The sequence below is a fragment of the Oncorhynchus nerka genome, linkage group LG20 (genome assembly GCF_034236695.1).
Source record: "Oncorhynchus nerka isolate Pitt River linkage group LG20, Oner_Uvic_2.0, whole genome shotgun sequence".
In the NCBI taxonomy this organism is placed as follows: Eukaryota; Metazoa; Chordata; class Actinopteri; order Salmoniformes; family Salmonidae; genus Oncorhynchus; species Oncorhynchus nerka.
This window is the reverse complement of record NC_088415.1, coordinates 86,687,053-86,713,137: the sequence shown is the minus strand read 5'-3', so window position 1 is coordinate 86,713,137 and position 26,085 is coordinate 86,687,053. Positions and strand designations below refer to the sequence as shown.

At 39.8% G+C, this 26,085-nt stretch overlaps 2 protein-coding genes and 2 pseudogenes across 2 annotated transcripts; all 4 read left to right on the top strand.

Annotated features, from left to right (window-relative positions):
• Positions 1 to 4,068: 4,068 nt before the first annotated feature.
• LOC135563119 (GTPase IMAP family member 8-like) lies at positions 4,069 to 6,235 on the top strand. Its single transcript, XM_065006094.1, has 2 exons — positions 4,069 to 4,406; positions 5,302 to 6,235. The coding sequence occupies exons 1-2, from the start codon at positions 4,069 to 4,071 to the stop codon at positions 6,233 to 6,235; spliced, it is 1,272 nt and encodes a 423-aa protein (XP_064862166.1).
• A 162-nt stretch (positions 6,236 to 6,397) lies between these two features.
• LOC135563067 (GTPase IMAP family member 9-like) lies at positions 6,398 to 7,546 on the top strand (annotated as a pseudogene).
• An 8,609-nt stretch (positions 7,547 to 16,155) lies between these two features.
• LOC135563118 (GTPase IMAP family member 4-like) lies at positions 16,156 to 18,151 on the top strand. Its single transcript, XM_065006093.1, has 3 exons — positions 16,156 to 16,171; positions 17,163 to 17,216; positions 17,412 to 18,151. The coding sequence occupies exons 1-3, from the start codon at positions 16,156 to 16,158 to the stop codon at positions 18,149 to 18,151; spliced, it is 810 nt and encodes a 269-aa protein (XP_064862165.1).
• A 1,745-nt stretch (positions 18,152 to 19,896) lies between these two features.
• LOC135563066 (golgin subfamily A member 6-like protein 25) lies at positions 19,897 to 22,678 on the top strand (annotated as a pseudogene).
• Positions 22,679 to 26,085: the final 3,407 nt, after the last annotated feature.

Genomic DNA, 26,085 nt, shown 5'->3' with positions numbered 1-26,085 from the left:
CGGGGGGACCTAGTGAATGACCTGCAGAGAGCTGGGACCAAAGTAACAAAGCCTACCATCAGTAATACACTACGCCGCCAGGGACTCAAATCCTGCAGTGCCAGACGTGTCCCCCTGCTTAAGCCAGTACATGTCCAGGCCCATCTGAAGTTTGCTAGAGAGCATTTGGATGATCCAGAAGAAGATTGGGAGAATGTCATATGGTCAGATGAAACCAAAATATAACTTTTTGGTAAAAACTCAACTCGTCGTGTTTGGAGGACAAAGAATTCTGAGTTGCATCCAAAGAACACCATACCTACTGTGAAGCATGGGGGTGGAAACATCATGCTTTGGGGCAGTTTTTCTGCAAAGGGACCAGGACGGCTGATCTATGTAAAGGAAAGAATGAATGGGGCCATGTATCGTGAGATTTTGAGTGAAAACCTCCTTCCATCAGCAAGGGCATTGAAGATGAAACGTGGCTGGGTCTTTCAGCATGACAATGATCCCAAACACACCACCCGGGCAACGAAGGAGTGGCTTCGTAAGAAGCATTTCAAGGTCCTGGAGTGGCCTAGCCAGTCTCCAGATCTCAACCCCATAGAAAATCTTTGGAGGCAGTTGAAAGTCCGTGTTGCCCAGCAACAACCCCAAAACATCACTGCTCTAGCGGAGATCTGCATGGAGGAATGGGCCAAAATACCAGCAACAGTGTGTGAAAACCTTGTGAAGACTTACAGAAAACCTATGACCTCTGTCATTGCCAACAAAGGGAATATAACAAAGTATTGAGATAAACTTTTGTTATTGACCAAATACTTATTTTCCACCATAATTTGCAAATAAATTCATTAAAAATCCTACAATGTGATTTTCTGGATTTTTTTTCTCATTTTGTCTGTCATAGTTGAAGTGTACCTATGATGAAAATTACACAATTGGTGGCTGACTAAATACTTTTTTGCCCCACTGTATATGTAGCTTGTTTTTGGTCACAGGTCCAGGAATGGCTGAAGAATTGCAACATTTACCTGGAGCTGACTCTGCAGATAGCACTACTGAGTGCTTTGAACAGTCATAGTCAATCGATCAACAATATATAATACATAAGGCAAAAATGTTTATCTTTAACTTACAATCTGTATAAACTATGAGAATAGAAAGGTTCAGAACTTTTGTGAAACCACAGCACAGCTGAACAATATATGGCAAATATAAATCCAATATGGATGTGGTTAAGAGATAGATGGGTATGGTTGAATGGAACTGAAGGGTGGGACTAATAACAACAAGATAACTCATGTAAAATATACTGTATCTGTAAAACGTATATAGATTCAGAAATTTTGTGAAACAGCACAGTTAAAAATATATGGCAAACAGAAATCAAACTGGATGGACATCAGAAACCGATGAGAGAGGTTGAAGGTAGAAGAAGGACATGACTAAAAACAAATGAAAGATAACTATTGTAAAATAGATTGTGTCCGTAAAATGTATATACATGTAGTATGTATAAGCTGGAAATAGAAGCCTAAGTGTTGTTCATTCATTTATTCCAGTTAGGGAAGGAGTGGTACTGTTAGCGGAAAATAATAAAGGAAAATATATATTTCTAAAGATATGTATGTACTGTATATAGCGCCTTCGAAAGTATTCAGACCCCTTGACTTTTTTCCACATTTTGTTACGTTCAGCCTTATTCTAAAATTGATTTTTAAAATACAGATCCTCATCAATCTACAGACAATACCCCATAATGACATCACAATACCCCATAATGACATCACAATACCCCATAATGACATCCCAATACCCCATAATGACATCACAATACCCCATAATGACATCACAATACCCCATAATGACAAAGCAAAAAACTGGTATTTAGACATTTTTGCAAAAAAATAAAAACGTAAACTCAACAAAAAAAAGAAACGTCCCTTTTTCAGGACACTGCCTTTCAAAGATATTTCATAAAAATCCAAATAACTTTCCCATGCTTGTTCAACGAACCCTAAACAATTAATTAACATGCACCTGTGGAATGGTTGTTAAGACACCAACAGCTTACAGGCGGTAGGCAATTAAGGTCACAGTTATGAAAACGTAGGACACTAAATAGTGCCCTAAATAAGCCTTTCTGCTGACTCTGAAAAACACCAAAAGAAAGATGCCCAGGGTTCCTGCTCATCTGCGTGAACATGCCTTGGGCATGCTGCAAAAAGGCATGAGGACTGCAGATGTGGCCAGGGCAAAAAATTGCAATGTCCGTACTGTGAGACGCCTAAGACAGCGCTACAGGTGAGACAGGACAGACAGCTGATCTTCCTCGCAGTGGCAGACCACGTGCAACAACACCTGCACAGGATTGGTACATCCGAACATCACACCTGCGGAACAGGTACCGGATGGCAACAACAACTACCCGAGCTACACCAGGAATGCACAATCCCTCCATCAGTGCTCAGACTGTCCGCAATAGGCTGAGAGAGGCTGGTCTGAGGGCTTGTAGGTCTGTTGTAAGGCAGCTCCTCACCAGACATCACCGGCAACAACGTTGCCTGGGCACAAACCCACCGTCGCAGGACCAGACAGGATTGGCAAAAAGTGCTCTTCACTGACGAGTCATGGTTTTGTCTCACCACGGGTGATGGTTGGATTTGCGTTTATTGTCGAAGGAATAAGCGTTACACCGAGGCCTGTACTCTTTTGCGGGATCGATTTGGAGGTGGAGGGTCTGGGGCGGTGTGTCACAGCATCATTGGACTGAGCTTGCTGTCATTGCAGGCAATCTCAACACTGTGCGTTACAGGGAAGACATCCTCCTCCCTCATGTGGTACCCTTCCTGCAGGCTCATCCTGATGTGACCCTCCAGCATGACAATGCCACCAGCCATACTGCCAGTTATGTGGGTGATTTCCTGCTAGACAGGAATATCAGTGTTCTGCCAAGGACAGCAAAGAGCCCGGATCTCAATCCCATTGAGCACATCTGGGACCTGTTGGATCGCCGGGTGAGGGCTAGAGCCATTCCCCCCAGGAACTTGCAGGTGCCTTGGTGGAAGAGTGGGGTAGCATCTGACAGCAAGAACTTGCAAATCTGGTGCTGGCCATGAGAAGATGCACTGCAGTACTTAATGCAGCTGGTGGCCACACCAGATACTGACTGTTACTTTTGATTTTGACCCACCCTTTGTTCAGGGACACATTGTTCCATTTCTGTTAGTCACATGTCTGTAGAACTTGTTCAGTTCATGTCTCAGTTTTTTAATATTTTTATGTTCATACAAACATTTACACATGTTAAGTTTGCTGAAAATAAACGCAGTTGACAGTGAGAGGACATTTCTTTTTTGCTGAGTTTATTTACACAGGTATTCAGACCCTTTGCTATGAGATGTGAAATTGAGGTGCATCCTGTTTCCATTGATCATCCTTGAGATGTTTCTACAACTTGATTGGAGTCCACCTGTGGTAAATTCAAGTTGATTGGACATGATTTGGAAAGGAACATCTGTCTACACAAGGTCCCACAGTTGACAGTGCAAGTCAGAGAAAAACCAAGCCATGAATTCGAAGGAATTGTCGGTAGAGCTCTGAGGCATGACTGTGGCGAGGCACAGAACTGGGGAAGGGTACCAAAACATGAAGGTCCCCAAGAACATAGTGGCCTTCATCATTCTTAAATGGAAGAAGTTTGGAACCACCAAGACTCCTCCTAGAGCTGGCCATCCGGCCAAACTGAGAAATCGGAGAAAAAGGGCCTTGGTCAGGGAGGATCTCAGGACCCATACCAAATATTTTTAGTTTCCTGAGGGGGATTGTGCTGCAGCTCACAGTGCTGTGGCAAGACAGGACAATGATAGAGGTTCTGCTTGTGATGTCAAATTGGAGGCGCAGATCCTCCAGTTTCAAAACGAATTGGAACACAGTTGAAAGATTGACTAGTTCTGCATTTATTTTGTTCTGTTGTAATATGTAGTGTGATACTGAAAGAAAAGCAAACAAAAATATTAATGTCAACATTTTCCACAACGTTTTACAGAAAATATTTTAAATAAGGTTGTGGTGGTGTTTGTTACAATGTCTGAAAGTCCTACAGAGCTAAGGATTGTGCTGCTCAGCAAGAATGGCTCTGATAATAGTACTGTTGGAAAAGTCATCCTGGACAGAGGGGCATTTGTACAAAGTCGCTGTGAGAAAGTCAGGGGTCAGGTGGAGGGAAGACACATAGCTGTGATCAACACTCCAGACCCTCACATCTCACATGACAAACTCTCAGAGGAACTGCATTGGTGTGCCACTCTGTCTGACCCGGAACCTCATGTGTTCCTGGTCATGCTGCAGCCTGAGAAGTTCACACAGGAAGAGGGAGACAGAATCAGGACATCCTCAGTGACCGGTCCTTTGACTACTCAATGGTACTGAGAACTCATGAAGACAAGAGGGAACACATGGATGAGGATCACCCTCTGAATCAGATGGTCAGAGCCTGTAGAGGGAGGCAGCACCTCAGTGACTGCACTCAACTTATTGCAGATGTTGACAAGATGGTAAAGGAGAATGGAGGAGACTATCTCACCTGTGATGTATTTGAAGATACAAGTGGCATGGTACAAGGGAAAGAGGAAGAACACAGGAGTAAAACTGATTGGAGCCTCAAATCTTCCCGGCTCAGAAGGATTTGTCATTAAGGCCCATTTTCATTTTTTGTCTATCCTGATGGCACAAAAGGTGTGTAGGTAGACGTGTCCCATTTCAAAATGATGCCAATATGTTCATATCTCTGAGGTCCTACTGTACTTTATAGTCTAGTATAATGCTCATGTCATTGTTATGTTTTAACACTTTTAACGATTAGAATGTGTTATGAGTTCCCAGCTCATAAACCAACAGTATCTATCAATTTGAGGTCATTGCTCCCTCTGGATACAAAGAGAAATGCTGCTAAACATTTATAGATGATTTTTGTGGTGCTGCTTAGTGCAGTGATTTTCCGTATTGTGGCCATTAAACGCGGCGCTTCGGAGTACAATGTGAGGGAATTAATTAATAAATAACATTAATAATGGTGCTTTGGCGTACAATGTGAGGGATTCCACGGGAATCACTGAGCAAAATAAAATTCTGGAACTGTACTGGCTCAATATTACTAACTACTACTGTCAAGCTTTTTGACAACAAGCATTGGGAGTAAAGCTTTGTTAATTCGTAACAGGGACAATCCTCCAGTGTGAACATTTGGTTAACAGGTCAACTACATGATGTTTTATATGCATATCCTTATATTAATCAATGGGTACATGTGTTTTACAGTGTCTTCACTCAGGATTGTGCTTCTGGGGAGAGCAACGACAAGAAGAGTACAGTGGGTAGCATGATCCTACAGAAAGAGGCTCTTAAGTCTGCTTTTATCTTAAACTATAAACAATGTGAGTCAGCCAGTGGGAAGGTGAATGGCAAGTCTGTTACTGTTGTAAAGACTCCAGACTTCTTTGCTCCACATCTGACTGTGAAGTCCCTGATGCAGGAGATGGAGAGATGTAAGTCCCTCTCTGCTCCTGGGCCTCATGGGGTCCTACTGGTGTTGAAGCCTGAGAACTTCACAGAGGAGAACAGAAACACATTCAAGTTGATCCTGAGCATATTTGGTAAAGAGGCCTTCAAGTACTCAATGGTGATCATTACTCACGAGGGAGTCGCAGGAAATCCTCATCTGAGTCAAATGATTGAAGAATGTGGAGGAAGGCATCATGACATGTACAAACAAGGAAGTGACCACAATGTGTTAACTGAAAAAATAGAAAAGATGGTAGAGGAGAATGAATGGAGATACCTCACCTCCAATGAAGACACGACACTCGATACCATGACACCAAAGGCTCAGAGACTGAACGTGGTGCTGTGTGGCAGAAGAGGAGCTGGGAAGACTTCTATAGCCAATGTCATACTGGGTCAGACAGAGTCCAGTCCAAAGTCCAGCTCCTCAGTGTGTGTGAAGAGAGAAGGAGAGGTGTGTGGTCGGCCGGTCACCCTCATCGAGCTGCCTGCTCTGTATAGAACACATCTCACTCAGGAGGAAGTGATGTGTGAGACTTTCCACTGTGTCTCTCTCTGTGACTCTGGAGTCAATGTTTTCCTCCTGGTCGTACCTTTGGGTCCAATCACTGATGAAGACAAAGGAGAGTTGGAGACCATCCAGAAGATTCTCAGCTCACGAGTCAATGACTTTGTCATGGTCCTGTTTTGACAGGATAACATTCCAGTTGATAAAACTGCAGTTGACTTTGTGGAACAAAATGTAGACACAAAGCAACTGATCAAGATATGCGGAAGGCGGTTTAACATCTTTGATGCTTCAAAGATTGAGAACGTCAAGCAGACGACAGAACTTGTAAGAGAAATAGTCAAAATGATGGATCAGAACAGAACCTGCTACACTCTGTACATGTACATGGAGGCTAAACACCAATCAGAACTGGAGGAAAAGAACAGAAGAATCAAGGATTTAGAGGAGAGAATCAGGAACATGTCACAAGGTGAGTTTGTTGAACACAGGGAGGAACAAATACTGGGGTGTGATTGGGAAAGCAATGATTTAACACTATGAACCTTCTGTGTTGATTTCAATATCAATTCATGCAGTAATTAACATTCATATCTTATCATGTATTGTTTAATTTGTAGGTGCTGAAATGGAGTGTTCCAGCACAGAGTGCATAAGGGTGGTGCTGATTGGGAAAACTGGCAATGGGAAGAGCGCCTCTGCAAACACTATCCTGGGCAGAGATGAATTTGAGTCTGGAACCTGCACTGATTCTGTGACAACAGTTTGCCAGAAGGCAGTCGGCAGAGTTGATGGAAGAACAGTTGCTGTTGTGGACACACCTGGTCTTTTTGACACAACATTGTCTAATAAAGATGTTCAGCAAGAGATAGTGAGATAGTGGACCTCATAGAGACAACCTTTGGTCCACGGGCAGGAATGTTCTGCTTAGTTCTGTTTACTAGAGGAGATGACTTGGGAAAGAAATCAATTCAAGATTACATTGTGAAAAGCAAGAGTGCTAAACTGAAAAAACTGATCAGAGATTGTGGAGACAGATTCCATGTCTTCAACAACAGAGTTGAAGATGACCGCACACAGGTCACTGAGCTTCTTAAGAAGATTAACGAAATGGTGTCCATGAACAAGGGCAGTTTCTACACCAATGAGATGTTCCAGGAGGCAGAGGCAGCCATTAAACACAAACAGGAAGCAATACTGAAGGAGAGAGAGATGGAGATAAAGGCTGACATGGAGAAACTGAAGGTCAGACATGAAACAGACATGGAAAAGATGAAGTCAAAGTTGGAAGAGGAGAGATTGAAAGTTCAGGAGGAAAGACAGCTGAGAGAAAAACTGTTGAGAGAGAGAGAGGAAGCTATTAGAAAAGAACATGACAGCTGAGAGAAAAACTGTTGAGAGAGAGAGAGGAAGCTATTAGAAAAGAACATGAAGACAAGGAGAAAGCAGAGAAGGAAGAAAGAGAGTTGGAGGACAAAAAAAGGAAAGAAGATGAAAAGTGGAAAAAAGCAATATGGGACACAGAAAAAGAGAAGGTGGAAAAAGAATTACAAACTCAGAAAAAAGAGTTGGAAAAACAACAAAGAGAAAAGGAGAGAGAATATCAAATGAGAATGGAACAACAGAGAAAAGAAGAGGAAGACAGAAAAAAAATAGTTAAAAATCAAGAAAAGCAATCTGTAGAACTGAAAAGAAAACAGGATGAACAAATGGAAAAGAGAGAGAAAGAAGAGGATGAGAGGAGAAAGAAGGAAGAGAAAGAAAGACAAGGGTGGCAAAGCAAAATAGAGGAAGCAGAGAAAGGTCAAACGGAACTCCAAGAGGTCATGCGTAGAGAAAAAGAGGAATGGGAGGAACAATTGAAGAAAGAAAGAGACAGACAACAGGAAGAAGAAAGGCTGAGGAGACAGAAGGAGGCAGACACTCTTGTAGAACAAGAGAAAAAACAGAGGAGATTGAGAGAGGAGTTTGAAAGAGAGAGGGAAAAAGATAGAATAAAGATGAAGGGATCAGAAGAGCAGAGGAGAGAAACAGAGCAGAAAGAAAGACACCGAATAGAAAAAGACTTTGAAGAAAAGAGGAGAGAGTTGACATACAAAATGACAATGCAACAAGAGCAGTGGGAGAAAGAAACTACAGAGGAGTGGAAAAGAAGACATGAAGAGAATATAAATCGAAGAGAGGAGGAGAGACGAAGACTAAGAAAACTGGAGGAAACATTTCAACAAGAACGTGAAGAAGAAAACAGGAGGAAAGAGAAGGAAGATAATGTCAGGAGAGAACAAGAAGAGAAGAAATGGAAGGATATGGATGCAGAGTATGAAAGGAAAGCAAAAGAAAATATGGATAAATATGAACAAGAGGCCAGAAGACATGCAGAGGAAATGAATAACTTTAAAGAGAAATATGAAAATGACTTCCAAAAACTATTGGATCAACATGAAGAAGAGAAGAAGAAACTAAGACAAAAGCACCAAGAGGAGTATAAGCGTTTAAAGGATCAATATGGTCATGATAAAACAAAACTGACTCAGAAAACCAATGAATTGAATGAGAAGTATCAGGCAGAAATATCGTTAATGTACAGATGTGTTGTACAGTGAGAATCTTGAGCCCTATTTGAATGGGACTAGTGTAATTAAGTAATAAGGCCCGAGCGGGTGTGGTATATGGCCAATATATCACAACTAAGGGCTGTTCTTATGTATGACGCAACGCGGAGTGCCTGGATACAGTCGTTAATCGTGGTATACTGGCCATATACCACAAACCCCCTAGGTACCTTATTGCTATTATAAACTGGTTATTAATGTAGATTTGTCATACCCGTGGTATACAGTGTGGTGGAAATGAAATATTAATGACATACTATACTGTTTAATTAGAACTACTATGCTGTTTGTACTTAGAGAATTGTCCATTGTTATGTTAGTATTTTTTGCTGATACATGATTGTCTGATGTGGCTTCTGGGCATACAGATGAGAGACGTTTGGGTGCGACCTCAGTCTACAGGAATGTAGATGGGTGGGAACATGCAGGAAGGAACAGACAATGGTGGCAACGTCAGCTACCTTCATCTGAACAGACAAGCTAAATCAGCTTTTACACACCAACTTTCCACCCATCTGCTAAACTGCCACGTAGACAAAATAGGTTGTGCTTTTTTCAATAAGAGGGGAGAGACAACTCTGTTTGTTGGGCTTTCCCAACAGTGCACTGTTGAGTGGTTGCTATTGGTTGCTTCGTTTTTGAAAATATTTTAATAAAGTTGTTGTTGGAGGAATCTACACGCTCTGACCTTGGAGATCCTTTTTAATATCTCTATCGGTTTGGTCAGGGCGGGCATTCTATGTTTTGTGTTCTATGTTTTCTATTTCTTTGTGTATGACCTGGTATGGTTCTCAATCAGGGACAGCTGTCTATCGTTGTCTCTGATTGGGAACCATACATAGGTACCCTTTTTCCCACCTGTGTTTGTGGGAGGTTGACCTTGTTTAGAGCACTTTGCTTTTGAGCTTCACGATTTGTTTTTGTAGTGGTTATTGTTTTGTTTGGCGTCATTTGGATTAATAAAGAAAATGTATGCTCACCACGCTGCACCTTGGTCCTCTCCTTTGAACAGCTGTTACACTCCCTCTTTCTATAGAATTTATCTGACAATTGTCTGAGATACCACGGCTCTGAACAAGTCAACATTCAGGGCTCAAAGCACCCAGTTTATTATAACTAATGACTATTGTAACTTAATAATACCTGAAATGTAAATATATTTTCAAATAGACTGCGGTGATATGAGCAGCAGTGTGAACCAAAGATAATTCAGAGTGAGTGTGATGCAAGAGGTTAGACTCCCACACAGAACTTCCGCGGCTATGTGCTTGTGCATGGGAGTTCACTTCCCTCTCCTGTGATGTGATAGCTGCCTGATCTACTGAACTTCAGATTCTATTTTGAATACGAATGTTCTCTGTCCTAAAACTACATGTACATAAAGGGGAATTGTCCAAAACTCCATTTATGGTTTCTAAACCTATTTGTTTCAATTATTAATTGTTTATAACCATTGTTCAAAGCCCTTACCTTGGACAGATCAGACTGGCCATGACTCATGAAAGTAAAGATGTTATCACGACTCAGGATATGACCCAGATGCAGATACAGGAGGCAGATGGTTCGGTTCTCAGAATATTTATTATCACAAAGGATCAGGTAAAAGGGCAGGTTGAGCGCAGGCAGAGGTTCATAATCGAAGACAGAGTCAAAAAGGGACAGAACGGCAGGCGGGCTCAGGGCAGAAAGATCAGGAACCGGGAAGACTAGAAAACAAAACTAGAGAAAAGGTAACACAAGGAAAACACGCTGGGACGACTTGACGAGACAAGACGAACTGGCAACAGACAAACAAAAAACGCAGGTATAAATACATAGGGGATAATGGGGAAAATAGGATACACCTGGTGGGTGTGGAGACAGGATACAAAGGGCTGTGAGACAAAGGTTTAATCCTAGACACATGGAAAGTGGGATGTATACAGAGGGTACGGGGCAACAGAAGACAAACAGCAGAGGGGCTAACGGCTTTAGAGATGGGGAATAGACCAATAAAATGGGGTGAATGTTTTCGAGGCCACCCGGAGTGGCAAATTACGGGTGGACAGCCATACCCTCTGCCCGGGCCGATAGTGGGGAGCCGGGGTTCGGTGGTGATCCGCCTACCGCCTACCTGAAGTTGCTGGCTCCAGGTGGTGGGGCTGACAGAGACGAGGCAGCGCAGAGTGGTCTCTATGTCCTGATTGGCTCGCTCCGATTTGCCATTAGACTGGGTATGAAACTCGGAGGAAAGGCTGGCCGATGACCCAATGAGGGTGCAGAATGCCTTCCAGAACCTGGACGAGAACTGATGACCCCGATCGGAGACCATGTTGACCCGGAAGTCCGTGGATCCGGAAGACTTGCTGCACCAAAAGCTGGGCCGTTTCCTTGGCTGAGGGTAACTTGGGAAGGGGAATGAAATGTGCAGCTTTGGAAAACCTTTCCACCACAGTAAGGATGGTGGTGTTGCCATCTGATTGAGGTGTACCAGTGACAAAGTCCAGGGATATATGCGACCAGGGGCAATGAGGAACAGGGAGGATGTAGGAGATGTTGGTGGGGGGTGGAGACAGGTGAAACAGATCAGTGTGTGACAGATGTTGCTGGACTGTTGTTCATTATTTATCGATGTGCTAGGGTGTCATTTTCAACATGTTGAGCACTTTAGTTAACAGTCTCCATTCAAGGACACTGTCAATTTCAACACCCACAATATACATGTGATAAAGCAGCAGTCCAGGACAGAAAAGTGCTTAATTTTTTTTATTGCAAAATGATAGACCAGCACTTCTACAGAAAACAACGTCATCTTTGCATGAAGCGTTTGCAAATTATATTGGATCCCTACTAAGTTTCATGAGTTCATGACTGTGTGTTATGATTTTTATGAATAATGACTAAATGATGTATACATTTAATGTAGAACTGGGTAAAAAAAAACAGATTTCTACCCTGTCACTATACGATTGTATGAAATGTATTAGAATCATAAATATAAATCTGATGTGTGAAGTTCTAGTCAGAATTAGAACTTCTTGTTCCTTTGTAGTATGTAAGCAGGGTGCACGTGTGAAACAAATGATAAGAGGAGCTATCAACAGACAAGGTGTACTACTGTGTTCATTCTGTCCCCACCCAGGGAGGGGAGAGACCTTGGGCTTGTAGGAGATTGTATAACAGGTGGCAGACAATGTATGAGTAGGAAAAGTCTTGTGAACTATATTGTCATTGTTTCTGAGAGGAGGGACATTTAGACAAAATGTGAGGTATATAGACCAATGTACAGGAAATAAACATGCTGAGTATGGTAGACTGGCCTCTGTCTGTTTCATTTTAATAAGAACCTTACAAATTCTTAGTAACAGACAAGAGTATTTTAATTGAAGTTCAGTTTATGAACATTGAGAACAAAATTCTCTTGACAATTGGTCCTTCGAGAGCCGGAACCCAATACCTGTCCCTGCCGTCCAAAGGTACCACACCGAAATACCGTGCACGGGCGGGTCATTGACCCGTAAATGAAAGACCTGTCCCCTGATATTGGGGTTCCATAACAGGCCGGTATAGGCCTAAGGTCGGCAGAGAGGGTGACGGGATCCAACCTTAATTGCTTTTCCCAAATCTACAAGACCAGTCAGTAAATCTTTATTTACGAATTTGGGGGGAATGATTTAAGATATCTTTGATTTGATGTTCTAAAATGTTTAGAATTTAGCAATAATTGGAGCTTGGGTATTCCAAACAGATTCACCAGGAGGTTTTTACTAACCAAAATCGATAACGGGGTAGGTCCGAAATGACCTGAGGTAAGGTGCACTACCATAAATCAAATTTGCTTAATAGATCCAGGTGCCTTGGTGGCTAGAGGGGTTATTAAGGCTTAATAGATCCGGGTGCCTTGATGGCCAGAGGGGTTATTAAGGCTTAATAGATCCGGGTGCCTTGATGGCCAGAGGGGTTATTAAGGCTTAATAGATCCGGGTGCCTTGGTGGCTAGAGGGGTTATTAAGGCTTAATAGATCCGGGTGCCTTGATGGCCAGAGGGGTTATTAAGGCTTAATAGATCCGGGTGCCTTGGTGGCCAGAGGGGTTATTAAGGGGGATATAGGACGGTGATCTTGTGCAAATAAGATAACTCATTTGGCTAATTAAACATAGGGTAGATTAGCCATAGATCCAATTCAACAGACATACCTAAATAAAGTCCTAAACCGAGAGTGAGGATATAAACTAGGCTTGGTGAGATAGGAAGGTAATTCTATGCGAACAAGATAACTTGAATGGTCAATTAAACACAGGGTGAATTGACCATCAATCTGATTCAACAGACAGTACTGAAATAAAGTACAAAAAGGAGGAAGCCTAATATAGCGGAGTGAAGATACGAGATATTAACTTTAAAAGTCCTATGACACAACAGATAGTTGTATGGGTGAGACCTAATGTCCGATCGACAGTCAACTCTATACATAAAGTTTCCAGAAAGGAGAAACACACATCAAACATCACATACACATAGTGTGTAAATATACCCAAAAACAGAACTATAGATACACATAGGTTAAAAGAGATACACATAGATTGTGATAACAACTATAGTGATTGGATAACGGTAAAAAGAGCACATCCATAGATCATAGAAATACATACACATAGATTGTGAGAAATATCATAGTAACTACAAGGTTTTATTAAACATGGGCAGTAAATCCTCAAAGGAGGTCCCGGAATTAACCGGGGATGAGAGGTAAATCTAATTCACAAAATGGAGAAATAAGTTCAAATTTGAGAGAAGTCTGTATGTAGAAAAATTAGAATTAATGATATAAGAGAGAGAGAGAGAGAGAGAGAGCAGACAGACAGGAGTCGAATATGTATTGCTACTCTTGGGGAAAGAGCAGGAAAGATTTTAAAAAGAAAGGGAGAAAGTTGAGAAAAGGGGACAAGAGTCAAGAGAGGAAATGAGAAGAGAAGGGGACAGACAGACAGAGAATAAGAAAGGCAGAGACAAGAAGGGAGAGACAGTAAGGAGAATCCTCACTGGGGAAACGCTTGGGCCTTTAAATTTGGGCCATTTTCTGGGAGTGGTCTCGATAGTGCTTGCCTGCCACGCAGGAGACTCTGTCAATTCATAAGGATTTGTAAGACCCTTATTCTATACTAATGGACAGAGCCCAGTCTTAAAGTCAATCAGCAGAGTTTATTCACGAGAGTACTGAACACGATACAGGTTACCACAGGTTATAAACTGAAATGACGTCATTAGTTCCAGTACCAACCCGTCTCTTCTCCCACCCTGGTACAAAGGCTGTATCTCAAGCCTTCCCACGTCATCTCCCTACCAATTTAATATAATTTATGAGTCAAGGTCTTCTTGTGTAGATAAGCATTCTAGCCAGTCTGAAGATATCGTTAATTCATTTCTACCAAGGAACAGACAGTCATTGTTCTAACTCTTGACCACATTTACACACATAAAAAGATAATTAGTACATATACAGTAACATAATAGTATTCTGATTAGTACATGTACAGTAACATAATAGTATTCTGATTAGTACATCCTGATTGAAATGTATACATAATTAGTCATTATAGATTTTTTAAAATCCCTTAACAGTTAGTGTTTGTTTAAGATATAAACTGAACGTTTTAATAGCTTGTTTAGGTTCAATTGAAAGACTCATCCATTCTAAATAATAGCGGGGCGATGACGTTGGAATACGTTGTCTTGCCTAAATGGTCCACTGGAATAACGTATTGGGAATGGAGTCGTATTTAAAATGCTGAATCATAGAAGAGACCGTTACCTAAATCTAATGAATTCTAAATAATAACGGAGAGATAATTACGATAGTTGTGCCCATCGAATGTTTTTATTCTTATGGATTGACTGACATACGTTATAAATTTAGCGAAGTACATGGTTCTTTTACATTTTGGAGTAGAGAAAGTTGGAAAGTTTGGTTTTACTCTTACGCTAGAAATAAAGCAGAACTCGTTTTGAGGAGGGGTATATTTTTGCCTAGAGGCAGGAATAAGAGAGTTGATTGCAGGTTTGTCAACTCATTTTCAGGGTAAATTGCTGGAGGCAGGTTGATTTATTGCTAAATGACGTTGTGATATCATTGCGTGATAACGTGAAACTGCGCCATTACATAGAATACACAATAACGTTACTCAAATTGATTTGACAGTTGTTCAGGTACAGACTCCCACTCTTTTCTGTACTTCTGGCAGTACAATTTTGATTGAGAGATGTTGATTGATGTTGTAAGTTCTGTTCAAGATCAAACATTCGTGACCAACTACATTCATTGGGATTGGCTTGTCAAACCTGTACTACTGCTGCTGCAGTCAGCCAACAATGATTTGCAATTCGCTGAAATTGCTGCTGCCTGGGCAAGGGCTGAGCGCCTGCTGCTGACATCACTCACAATGCACTTTTGCAGCCAGGCAATGATGTTGTGACTGAGGGTGTGACAGAGAAAATGGTTTGAGTCATTTAGAGGGACAATGCATGCATTATAGCTTTGAGTCACTTTTCAAAAGTTGCTAAAAGTTCCAAATACATTTTTAAAAGTAGCTCAATTTGTCAGGGTAGTCTGAAAAGATGCTAAATCTAGCAACAAAATTGCTAGGTGGGCATCACTGGTTGGTGGCGCTCACTGGGCTATATTTGGCTGTAAGAGAGGGAGGTCTGAATAGTTGAATCGTAAACGTTTGGTAATAGTTCCCGGGTTATTGATTTTTGGATTGATTGTTTAGGTAACACCAGTGAATTTGAACAGGAAGTTAATGTATTCTAAACATTATAATCTGTTTCCATTAGGTGGAACCATGTCAGGTCGGTAAAGGGGATTGCAGGTTGAGTTAATTTTATTTTAAAGGGACAGTGCACGTTAATCACAGTTGTGGGTGTCTAATGGCAGGGTATTCCTATTAACCTCTAGTGAAAATATTCCTATTCATGAAAATCACAAGTGAAATATATTGGAACACAGTTTAGCCTTTTGTTAATCACCCTGTCATCTCAGATTTTCAAAATATGCTTTACAGCCAAAGCTAGACAAGTATTTGTGTAAGTTTATCGATAGCCTAGCATAGCATTATGCCTTGCTAGCAGCAGGCAACCTTGTCACGAAAATCAGAAAAGCAATCAAATGAAATCGTTTACCTTTGATGAACTTCGGATGTTTTCACTCACGAGACTCCCAAAATATTATTTTTGTAGGCAAAATAGCTCCGTTTGTTCTTCACGTTTGGCTGAGAAATCGACCGGAAATTGCGGTCACAACAACACTGAAAAATATTCCAAATTAGCTCCATAATATCGACAGAAACATGGCAAACGTTGTTTATAATCAAGCCTCAAGGTGTTTTTCAAATATCTATTCGATAATATATCAACCGGGACAATTGGTTTCTCAGTAGAAGCGATTGGAATAATGGCTACCTCTGTATTTTACTCGAGAATTTCTCTGGGAGCATCAGGTGACCACTTGCGCAATGAAGCCGCCTACGGGTATTCTTCAACATAAATACGTAAAACTACGTCACAATGCTGTAGACACCTTGGGGAATACGTAGAAAGCGTAATCTGGTTGATAGGGCATTCACAGCTCAATAGGGACGGATCGGAACGCAGGGCTTTCAAAAGATGAGTCACTTCCGGATTGGATTTTTCTCAGGCTTTCGCCTGTAACATCAGTTCTGTTATACTCACAGAAAATATTTTTACAGTTTTGGAAACTTTAGAGTGTTTTCTATCCTAAGCTGTAAATTATATGCATATTCTAGCATCTTGTCCTGACAAAATATCCCGTTTAATTTGGGAACGTTATTTAAAAAAAAATGAAAATACTGCCCCCTAGTACCAGCAGGTTTTAAGCATTTTGGGAGACTGTTTGCAGACAGACTGAATGGGATTTAATGTTACAAAGCAAGCTTGGGGCGCACTTTCAATTAAGCATATTGAACCATTGAGGAAATTTAAAACTAATGACTGGAGGGAGTACAATGTTTCATTGTCTTTCTTTGGAAATGTTTTCTGGGGCTGTAATCTTGAAGGGAGCGATTGAGATAGAGGCATGTTTCTACCAAATTGAAAAGGCCGGGAAATGTAATGTTTTGTTTCTTTTTAACCTTTGGATTTGAGGAGATTTCTTGTTTCCTAGAGACAATATCTTATAAAGGGGTAAACACATATGGATTATTAGAACGTTTTTTTCTTCTGAGTTTTAATTAAACATGTGAATTATTTTGATAAAGGGAATGTACTGGGTACCTGGGATACAACATGTATGTCACGTTCTGACCTTATTTCCTTTGTTTTGTCATTATTTAGTATGGTCAGGGCGTGAGTTGGGGTGGGCAGTCTATGTTTGTTTTTCTATGATTTGGGTAAAAAATGTTAGTCTTAAAATCGCTCATGTAATACTGCCCTGCATCACACACATTCAACACAAGCAACAATCAACAAAATACTGATGCTTGTTAATTGGATGTGTTTTCAGTCTCGAATCCAAAGGCCCGGAGACGCAACAGTGTGGAACTATTGCCCCCAAAGAGTGAGTGATCAGTAAAATATCAAACAGATTTGTTTTCTCTGTCTAGATTGAAGAGTTGTGCATTTATGTTGTTCTGTTGAAATATGGTGCATAATGTTCTGAAAGAAAAGCAAACCAAAATGTTAGTGTCAATATTTTCAACAATGTTTTCCAGCAGACATTTTAAATAAGGTTGTGGTGGTGTTTATGTTACAGTGTCTGAAAGTCCTACAGAGCTAAGGATTGTGCTTCTCGGAAAGAATGGCTCTAAGAAGAGTGCTGTTGGGAACTTCATCCTGGACAGAGGGGCATTTGACCCCAACTATGTACAAAACCACTGTGAGAGAGCCAGGGGTCGGGTGGAGGACAAACACATAGCTGTGATCAACACTCCAGACCTGTTAGACCCTCACATCTCACATGACAAACTCTCAGAGGAACTGCGTTGGTGTGTCACTCTGTCTGACCCGGGACCTCATGTGTTCCTGTTGGTGCTGCAGCCTGAGGAGTCCACACAGGAAGAGGGAAACAGAATCAGGACCATCCTAGACACCCTCAGTGACCGGTCCTTTGACTACTCAATGGTACTGACAACTCATGAAGACAAGAGGGAACACATGGATGAGGATCACCCTCTGAATCAGATGGTCAGAGCCTGTAGAGGGAGGCAGCACCTCAGTGACTGCACTCAACTTATTGCAGATGTTGACAAGATTGTAAAGGAGAATGGAGGAGACTATCTCACCTGTGATGTATTTGAAGATAGTTCAAGTGTCATGGTACAAGGGAAAGAGGAAATCCACAGGAGTAAAACTGATGGAAGTCTCAAATCTTCCTCTGAGGAAGAACTTGGAAAGGATGTTTTGGAACAAGGTGAATCAGCACAACTGGACAAATGGGAGAACATTAGAGAAACTGGTAAGTATACAGAGAGCACAAAACTTATTGTGAAATGAACATTGAATTTAAATTTGGTTTAAATGGACTGCAAAGAGGAAGTCACTGAAATTAATAGTGTCAACTTTTTTTCAGGATTGGTATCATTTAAGCAAGAAAGAAGGAAGCCATCAAGCAGTCATGAAAAATGTGGGTAAAATTCAGTAGTTAGACACCCTATTGCAACTATTTGTTATTTAAGAGGGAGGACTACGGCGCAGAAGGATTTGTCATTAGGACACATTTTCATTATTGTTGTTTCTGTTTTCAAAATGTCTATCCTGATAGGCAAATATGGTACAAAAGCTGTGTAGGTAGACGTGAACAAAAAATATATATATATACGTTTTATTTTTCACTTAAGTCCATTTCAATATTTTGCCGACCTCCATTCCCAATGTGTTTGTATCTCTGAGGTCCTACTGTACTTTATAGTCTAGTATAATGCTCATGTCATTGTTTTGTTTTAACACTTTTAACGATTAGAATGAGGTATGATTTCACAGCTCATAAACCAACAGTATCTATCAATTTGCGGTCATTTTGCCCTCTGGTGGATTAAAAGACAAATACGGATCAACATTTAGAGATTATTTTTGAGGTGCAGCGATTTGCTGTGTAGACCCCCCCCCTTATCAATATATTTGTCTCTATTTACTCTCAAATTAGAAAATGCTAATTAGCATCAATGTAGATATCATGCAAAACTACAAATCCCTACAAGCTCCTGAATGTCATAGCTGACAACTTTGCTAACAGGTCATTTTAAATCTTGCACAAGACAGTACACAGAATTGTCCATTTAAAGAAATGTTGCCAATTTATTAATTACTACATGTAGATAACATTACATAGTTAATCCAGAGATTCTTACCTAAGCCTACACGAAACACAGCCCTTATTTTAAGTGATTCTAAAATCCTCTATTGGAAAAATGAATGGTGGAAAAACGATTGGAACCATTTCCCTGTTTGACCTCTAGGTTTAATGGGTATTATGACACCTCCACTGTGGGGCTCTATGGTGGCCATTAATAATGGTGCTTTGGCGTACAATGTGAGGGATACCAGGGGAATCACTGTGCAAAATAAAATGCTGGAATTGAACTCACACAATATTATTGACTACTACGGTCAAGCATTTTGAAAACAAGCATTGGGAGAAAAACATTATTAATTTGTAACAGGGACAATCCTCCACTGTGAAAATTTGGTTAACAGGTCAACTACATGATGTTTTATATGCATATCCTTATATTAATCAATGGGTACATGTGTTTTACAGTGTCTTCACTCAGGATTGTGCTTCTGGGGAGAGCAACGACAAGAAGAGTACAGTGGGTAGCATGATCCTACAGAAAGAGGCTTTTAGGCTTGCTCCTTTCTTCAACTATAAACAACCATGTGAGTCAGCCAGTGGGAAGGTGAATGGCAAGTCTGTTACTGTTGTAAAGACTCCAGACTTCTTTGCTCCACATCTGACTGTGAAGTCCCTGATGCAGGAGATGGAGAGATGTAAGTCCCTCTCTGCTCCTGGGCCTCATGGGGTCCTGCTGGTGTTGAAGCCTGAGGACTTCACAGAGGAGAACAGAAACACATTCAAGTTGATCCTGAGCATATTTGGTAAAGAGGCCTTCAAGTACTCAATGGTGATCATTACTCACGAGGGAGTCACAGGAAATCCTCATCTGAGACAAATGTTTGAAGAATGTGGAGGAAGGCATCATGAAATGTACAAACAAGGATGTGACCACAAAGAGTTAACTGAAACAATAGAAAAGATGGTAGAGGAGAATGAATGGAGATACCTCACCTCCAATGAAGAGACGACACTCGATACCATGACACCAAAGGCTCAGAGATTGAACGTGGTGCTGTGTGGCAGAAGAGGAGCTGGGAAGACTTCTATAGCCAATGTCATACTGGGTCAGACAGAGTCCAGTCCAAAGTCCAGCTCCTCAGTGTGTGTGAAGAGAGAAGGAGAGGTGTGTGGTCGGCCGGTCACCCTCATCGAGCTGCCTGCTCTGTATAGAACACATCTCACTCAGGAGGAAGTGATGTGTGAGACTTTCCACTGTGTCTCTCTCTGTAACTCTGGAGTCAATGTTTTCCTCCTGGTCGTACCTTTGGGTCCAATCACTGATGAAGACAAAGGAGAGTTGGAGACCATCCAGAAGATTCTCAGCTCACGAGTCAATGACTTTGTCATGGTCCTGTTTAGACAGGATAACATTCCAGTTGATAAAACTGCAGTTGACTTTGTGGAACAAAATGTAGACACAAAGCAACTGATCAAGATATGCGGAAGGCGGTTTAACATCTTTGATGCTTCAAAGATTGAGAACTCTAAGCAGACAACAGAACTTGTAACAGAAATAGTCAAAATGATGGATCAGAACAGAACCTGCTACACTCTGTACATGTACATGGAGGCTAAACACCAATCAGAACTGGACCAAAACAGAAGAATCAAGGATTTAGAGGAGAAAATCAGGAACATGTCACAAGGTGAGTTTGTTGAACACAGGGAGGAACAAATATTGGGGGGTGATTGGGAAAGCAATGATTTAACACTATGAACCTTCTGTGTTGATTTCAATATCAATTCATGCAGTAATTAACATTCATATCTTATCATGTATTGTTTAATTTGTAGGTGCTGAAATGGAGTGTTCCAGCACAGAGTGCATAAGGGTGGTGCTGATTGGGAAAACTGGCAATGGGAAGAGCTCCTCTGCAAACACTATCCTGGGCAGAGATGAATTTGAGTCTGATTCCAGCGCTGATTCTGTGACAACAGTTTGCAAGAAGGCCGTCGGCAGAGTTGATGGAAGAACAGTTTTTGTTGTGGACACACCTGGTCTTTTTGACACAACATTGTCTAATAAAGATGTTCAGCAAGAGATAGTGAAATGTGTTTCCTTGTCAGCTCCTGTACCCCATGTGTTTATCATAGTGTTGTGTATCGGGAGAATCACACAAGAGGAGCTGGACACTTTGGACCTCATAGAGACAACCTTTGGTCCACGGGCAGGAATGTTCTGCTTAGTTCTGTTTACTAAAGGAGATGACTTGGGAAAGAAATCAATTCAAGATTTCATTGGGAAAAGCAAGAGTGCTAAACTGAAAAAACTGATCAGAGATTGTGGAGACAGATTCCATGTCTTCAACAACAGAGTTGAAGATGACCGTACACAGGTCACTGAGCTTCTTCAGAAGATTAACGAAATGGTGTCCATGAACAAGGGCAGTTTCTACACCAATGAGATGTTCCAGGAGGCAGAAGCAGCCATTAAACACAAACAGGAAGCAATACTGAAGGAGAGAGAGATGGAGATAAAGGCTGACATGGAGAAACTGAAGGTCAGACATGAAACAGACATGGAGAAGATGAACTCAAAGTTGGAAGAGGAGAGATTGAAAGTTCAGGAAGAAAGACAGCTGAGAGAAAAACTGTTGAGAGAGAGAGAGAGGAAGCTATTAGAAAAGAACATGAAGACAAGGAGAAAGCAGAGAAGGAAGAAAGAGAGTTGGAGGACAAAAAAAGGAAAGAGGGTGAAAAGTTGAAAAAAAAAATGGGACACAGAAAAAGAGAAGATGGAAAAAGGGATAAAAACTCAGGAAATAAAGTTGAAAAACCTCCAAAAAGAAAAGGAAGAAGAATATAAAATGAAGATGGAAAAACTGAGAAAAGAAGAGAAAGACAGAGAAGAACAGCTTCAAAATCAAGAAAGGAAGTTTGATAAACTAAAAAGGAAACAGGAGGAAGAAATTAAAAGGAGAGAGAAAGAAGAGGATGAGAGGAGAAAGAAGGAAGAGAAAGAAAGACAAGAGTGGCAAAGCAAAATAGAGGAAGCAGAGAAAGGTCAAACAGAACTCCAAGGGGTCATGTGTAGAGAAAAAGAGGAATGGGAGGAACAGTTGAAGAAAGAAAGAGACAGACAAAAGGAAGAAGAAAGGCTGAGGAGACAGATGGAGGCAGACACTCTTGTAGAACAAGAGAAAAAACAGAGGAGATTGAGAGAGGAGTTTGAAATAGAGAGGGACCAAGATAGAATAAAGATGAAGGAATCAGAAGATCAGAGGAGAGAAACCGAGCAGAAAGAAAGAGACCGAATAGAACAAGACTTTGAAGAAAAGAGGAGAGAGTTGACAGACAAAATGACAATGCAACAAGAGCAGTGGGAGAGAGAACGTGGAGAGGAACAGGAAAGAAGATTTCAAGAGGATGTAAATAGAAGAGTGGAGGAGAGACTAAGACTAAGAAAACTGGAAGAAACATTTCAACAAGAACGTGAAGAAGAAAACAGGAGGAAAGAGAAGGAAGATAAAGTCAGGAGAGAACAAGAAGAGAAGAAATGGAAAGAAATGAAGGCAGATTATGAAAGGAAAACAAAAGAAAAGAAGGATAAATATGAACAAGAGGCCAGAGCGCCAGCAGAGGAATTAAACTTCTTTAGAGAGAGTGTGAACAATATAAAGAAGAGAAGGAGATACTTATGCAAATGCACAAAGAGGAGAGTGATGAATTAAAGCGTCAATATGGTCATAATGACAAAGAACTGACTGATAAAATGAAGGAATTGGAGATAAAACATAAAGAAGAGATAGAAAAAATGACAACGGTAATGGGAATCGGTAAACAAGTGGTGAACAAATGTACTATAATTTGAGAGTCTTGACCACATGACAATAACTACATGCATTAGTTATACTAGTCCCATTTATATAATGCATACCCCTCTGAGATTGAAGGGTTTTCCCTATGATATTTAATGCCCAAATACATAGATTTGTTTTAAAATAGTAATAACAACATTACTGACGGATATTAATATGTATATACTGTATGTAAATACAACATAGTACATACAATGTCAATACCTACTGGAAAGTAATGATGATGATGATGATGATGAGAAGGAGGAGGATGAAGATGGTGTAAAAGCTGAAATAGTATAATATTAAGATCTTTGCTCCATGTTCCTTTAACGAAAGTGTTGTAAATCACATGTTTAAACTGCAATAGCTATAGAACGATACTTACAAATGTGCAGAATGTTCACCTGCACTTTCCCAGAGAAATTGTCAGAGTCCGGACACCTGTACCTGCATCCTAAATAGTAGGCTGTTTGGAAATAGAAATGTATATAGTAGTGTCGTGTCTTTGGCTATGCCGGATTAAGTGATATGACATGCTATTCTATAAAATAATTTCTCTGTAATTAATATTAAGGTAGATCCTAGTATGTATGATCCTAATATGTATGAGCCTAGTATGTTTGGTCCTAGTATGTATAATCCTAGTATGTATGAGCCTAGTATGTATAATCCTAGTATGTATGAGCCTAGTATGTTTGGTCCTAGTATGTATAATCCTAGTATGTATGAGCCTAGTATGTATAATCCTAGTATGTATGAGCCTAGTATGTTTGGTCCTAGTATGTATAATCCTAGTATGTATGAGCCTAGTATGTATAATCCTAGTATGTATGAGCCTAGTATGTTTGGTCCTAGTATGTATAATCCTAGTATGTATGAGCCTAGTATGTATAATCCTAGTATGTATGATCCTACTATGTGTGATCCTAGTATGTATGATCCTACTATGTGTGATCCTAGTATGTATGATCCTACTATGTGTGATCCTAGTATGTATGGTCCTAGTATATATGAGCCTAGAATGTTTAATCCTAGATCCTAGTATGTTTATATTTGTTGCTTACTGCATTCATTTTTTACTTAACAGTACATTAGAAATAGTATTTAGTATGATTACATATTCCGTACACACCCATTGCCTTCCTGGCCTGTACTAGCAGCCGCTGCCTTGCTTTTATTTGTTGATTTCCTCTGTTTAGCTTTTATATCCGTGACTGTGCTTTATATATCCTGATGCTATTTCTGTCTTTGTGCTGTTCAAACCAGAGAATAAAAGACAAAAGAACATATCAACACATCTGTTAATGATTGATTTATTTCATTCAGTTAACAACAGTTCCCAAATCTCAATGTTGTCGTCCAGGGGCATGTCTGAATACCCATTCTTGCATTCTAAATATTTAGACTCTGATTGGGTGTGTGAAAATAAACATTCTCTGTGAAATGTATAGTAGACTATGTGAAATGTATAGTAGACTATGTGAAATGTATAGTAGTCTATGTGAAATGTATAGTAGACTATGTGAAATGTATAGTAGTCTATGTGAAATGTATAGTAGACTACGTGAAATGTATAGTAGTCTATGTGAAATGTATAGTAGACTATGTGAAATGTATAGTAGTCTATGTGAAATATAGTAGTCTATGTGAAATGCATAGTAGACTATGTGAAATGTATAGTAGACTATGTGAAATGTATAGTAGTCTATGTGAAATGTATAGTAGACTATGTGAAATGTAGACTAGTGTAGTCTATGTGTGAAATGTATAGTAGACTATGTGAAATGTATAGTAGACTATGTGAAATGTATAGTAGACTATGTGAAATGTAGTAGACTATGTGTAGTCTATGTGAAATGTATAGTAGACTATGTGAAATGTATAGTAGTCTATGTGAAATGTATAGTAGACTATGTGAAATGTATAGTAGTCTATGTGAAATGTATAGTAGTCTATGTGAAATGTATAGTAGTGTATGTGAAATGTATAGTAGTCTAAATGTGAAATGTAAATAGTAGTCTATGTGAAATGTATAGTAGACTATGTGAAATGTATAGTAGACTATGTGAAATGTATAGTAGACTATGTGAAATGTATAGTAGACTATGTGAAATGTATAGTAGACTATGTGAAATGTATAGTAGTCTATGTGAAATGTATAGTAGTCTATGTGAAATGTATAGTAGTCTATGTGAAATGTATAGTAGTCTATGTGAAATGTATAGTAGTCTATGTGAAATGTATAGTAGTCTATGTGAAATGTATAGTAGTCTATGTGAAATGTATAGTAGTCTATGTGAAATGTATAGTAGTCTATGTGAAATGTATAGTAGTCTATGTGAAATGTATAGTAGTCTATAGTAGTGAAATGTATAGTAGTCTATGTGAAATGTATAGTAGTCTATGTGAAATGTATAGTAGACTATGTGAAATGTATGTGAAATGTATAGTAGACTATGTGAAATGTATAGTAGTCTATGTGAAATGTATAGTAGACTATGTGAAATGTATAGTAGTCTATGTGAAATGTATAGTAGTCTATGTGAAATGTATAGTAGTCTATGTGAAATGTATAGTAGTCTATGTGAAATGTATAGTAGTCTATGTGAAATGTATAGTAGTCTATGTGAAATGTATAGTAGTCTATGTGAAATGTATAGTAGTCTATGTGAAATGTATAGTAGTCTGTAAATGTATAGTAGTCTATGTGAAATGTATAGTAGTCTATGTGAAATGTATAGTAGTCTATGTGAAATGTATAGTAGTCTATGTGAAATGTATAGTAGTCTATGTGAAATGTAAATAGTAGACTATGTGAAATGTATAGTAGTCTATGTGAAATGTATAGTAGTCTATGTGAAATGTATAGTAGTCTATGTGAAATGTATAGTAGACTATGTGAAATGTAAATATAGTAGTAGTCTATGTGAAATGTATAGTAGACTATGTGAAATGTATAGTAGACTATGTGAAATGTATAGTAGTCTATGTGAAATGTATAGTAGTCTATGTGAAATGTATAGTAGTCTATGTGAAATGTATAGTAGTCTATGTGAAATGTATAGTAGTCTATGTGAAATGTATAGTAGTCTATGTGAAATGTATAGTAGTCTATGTGAAATGTATAGTAGTCTATGTGAAATGTGTATAGTAGTCTATGTGAAATGTATAGTAGTCTATGTGAAATGTATAGTAGTCTATGTGAAATGTATAGTAGACTATGTGAAATGTATAGTAGTCTATGTGAAATGTATAGTAGACTATGTGAAATGTATAGTAGACTATGTGAAATG

Bases quoted from the DNA above. Each gene is read 5' to 3' on its own strand.
- LOC135563119 (XM_065006094.1), top strand. From the start codon at position 4,069: ATGTCTGAAAGTCCTACAGAGCTAAGGATTGTGCTGCTCAGCAAGAAT. The intron at 4,407-5,301 runs GTACTGAGAACT...TGTGTTTTACAG, and splicing joins GGTCCTTTGACTACTCAATG to TGTCTTCACTCAGGATTGTG.
- LOC135563118 (XM_065006093.1), top strand. The intron at 17,217-17,411 runs GTGAGTGATCAG...TTTATGTTACAG, and splicing joins GGAACTATTGCCCCCAAAGA to TGTCTGAAAGTCCTACAGAG.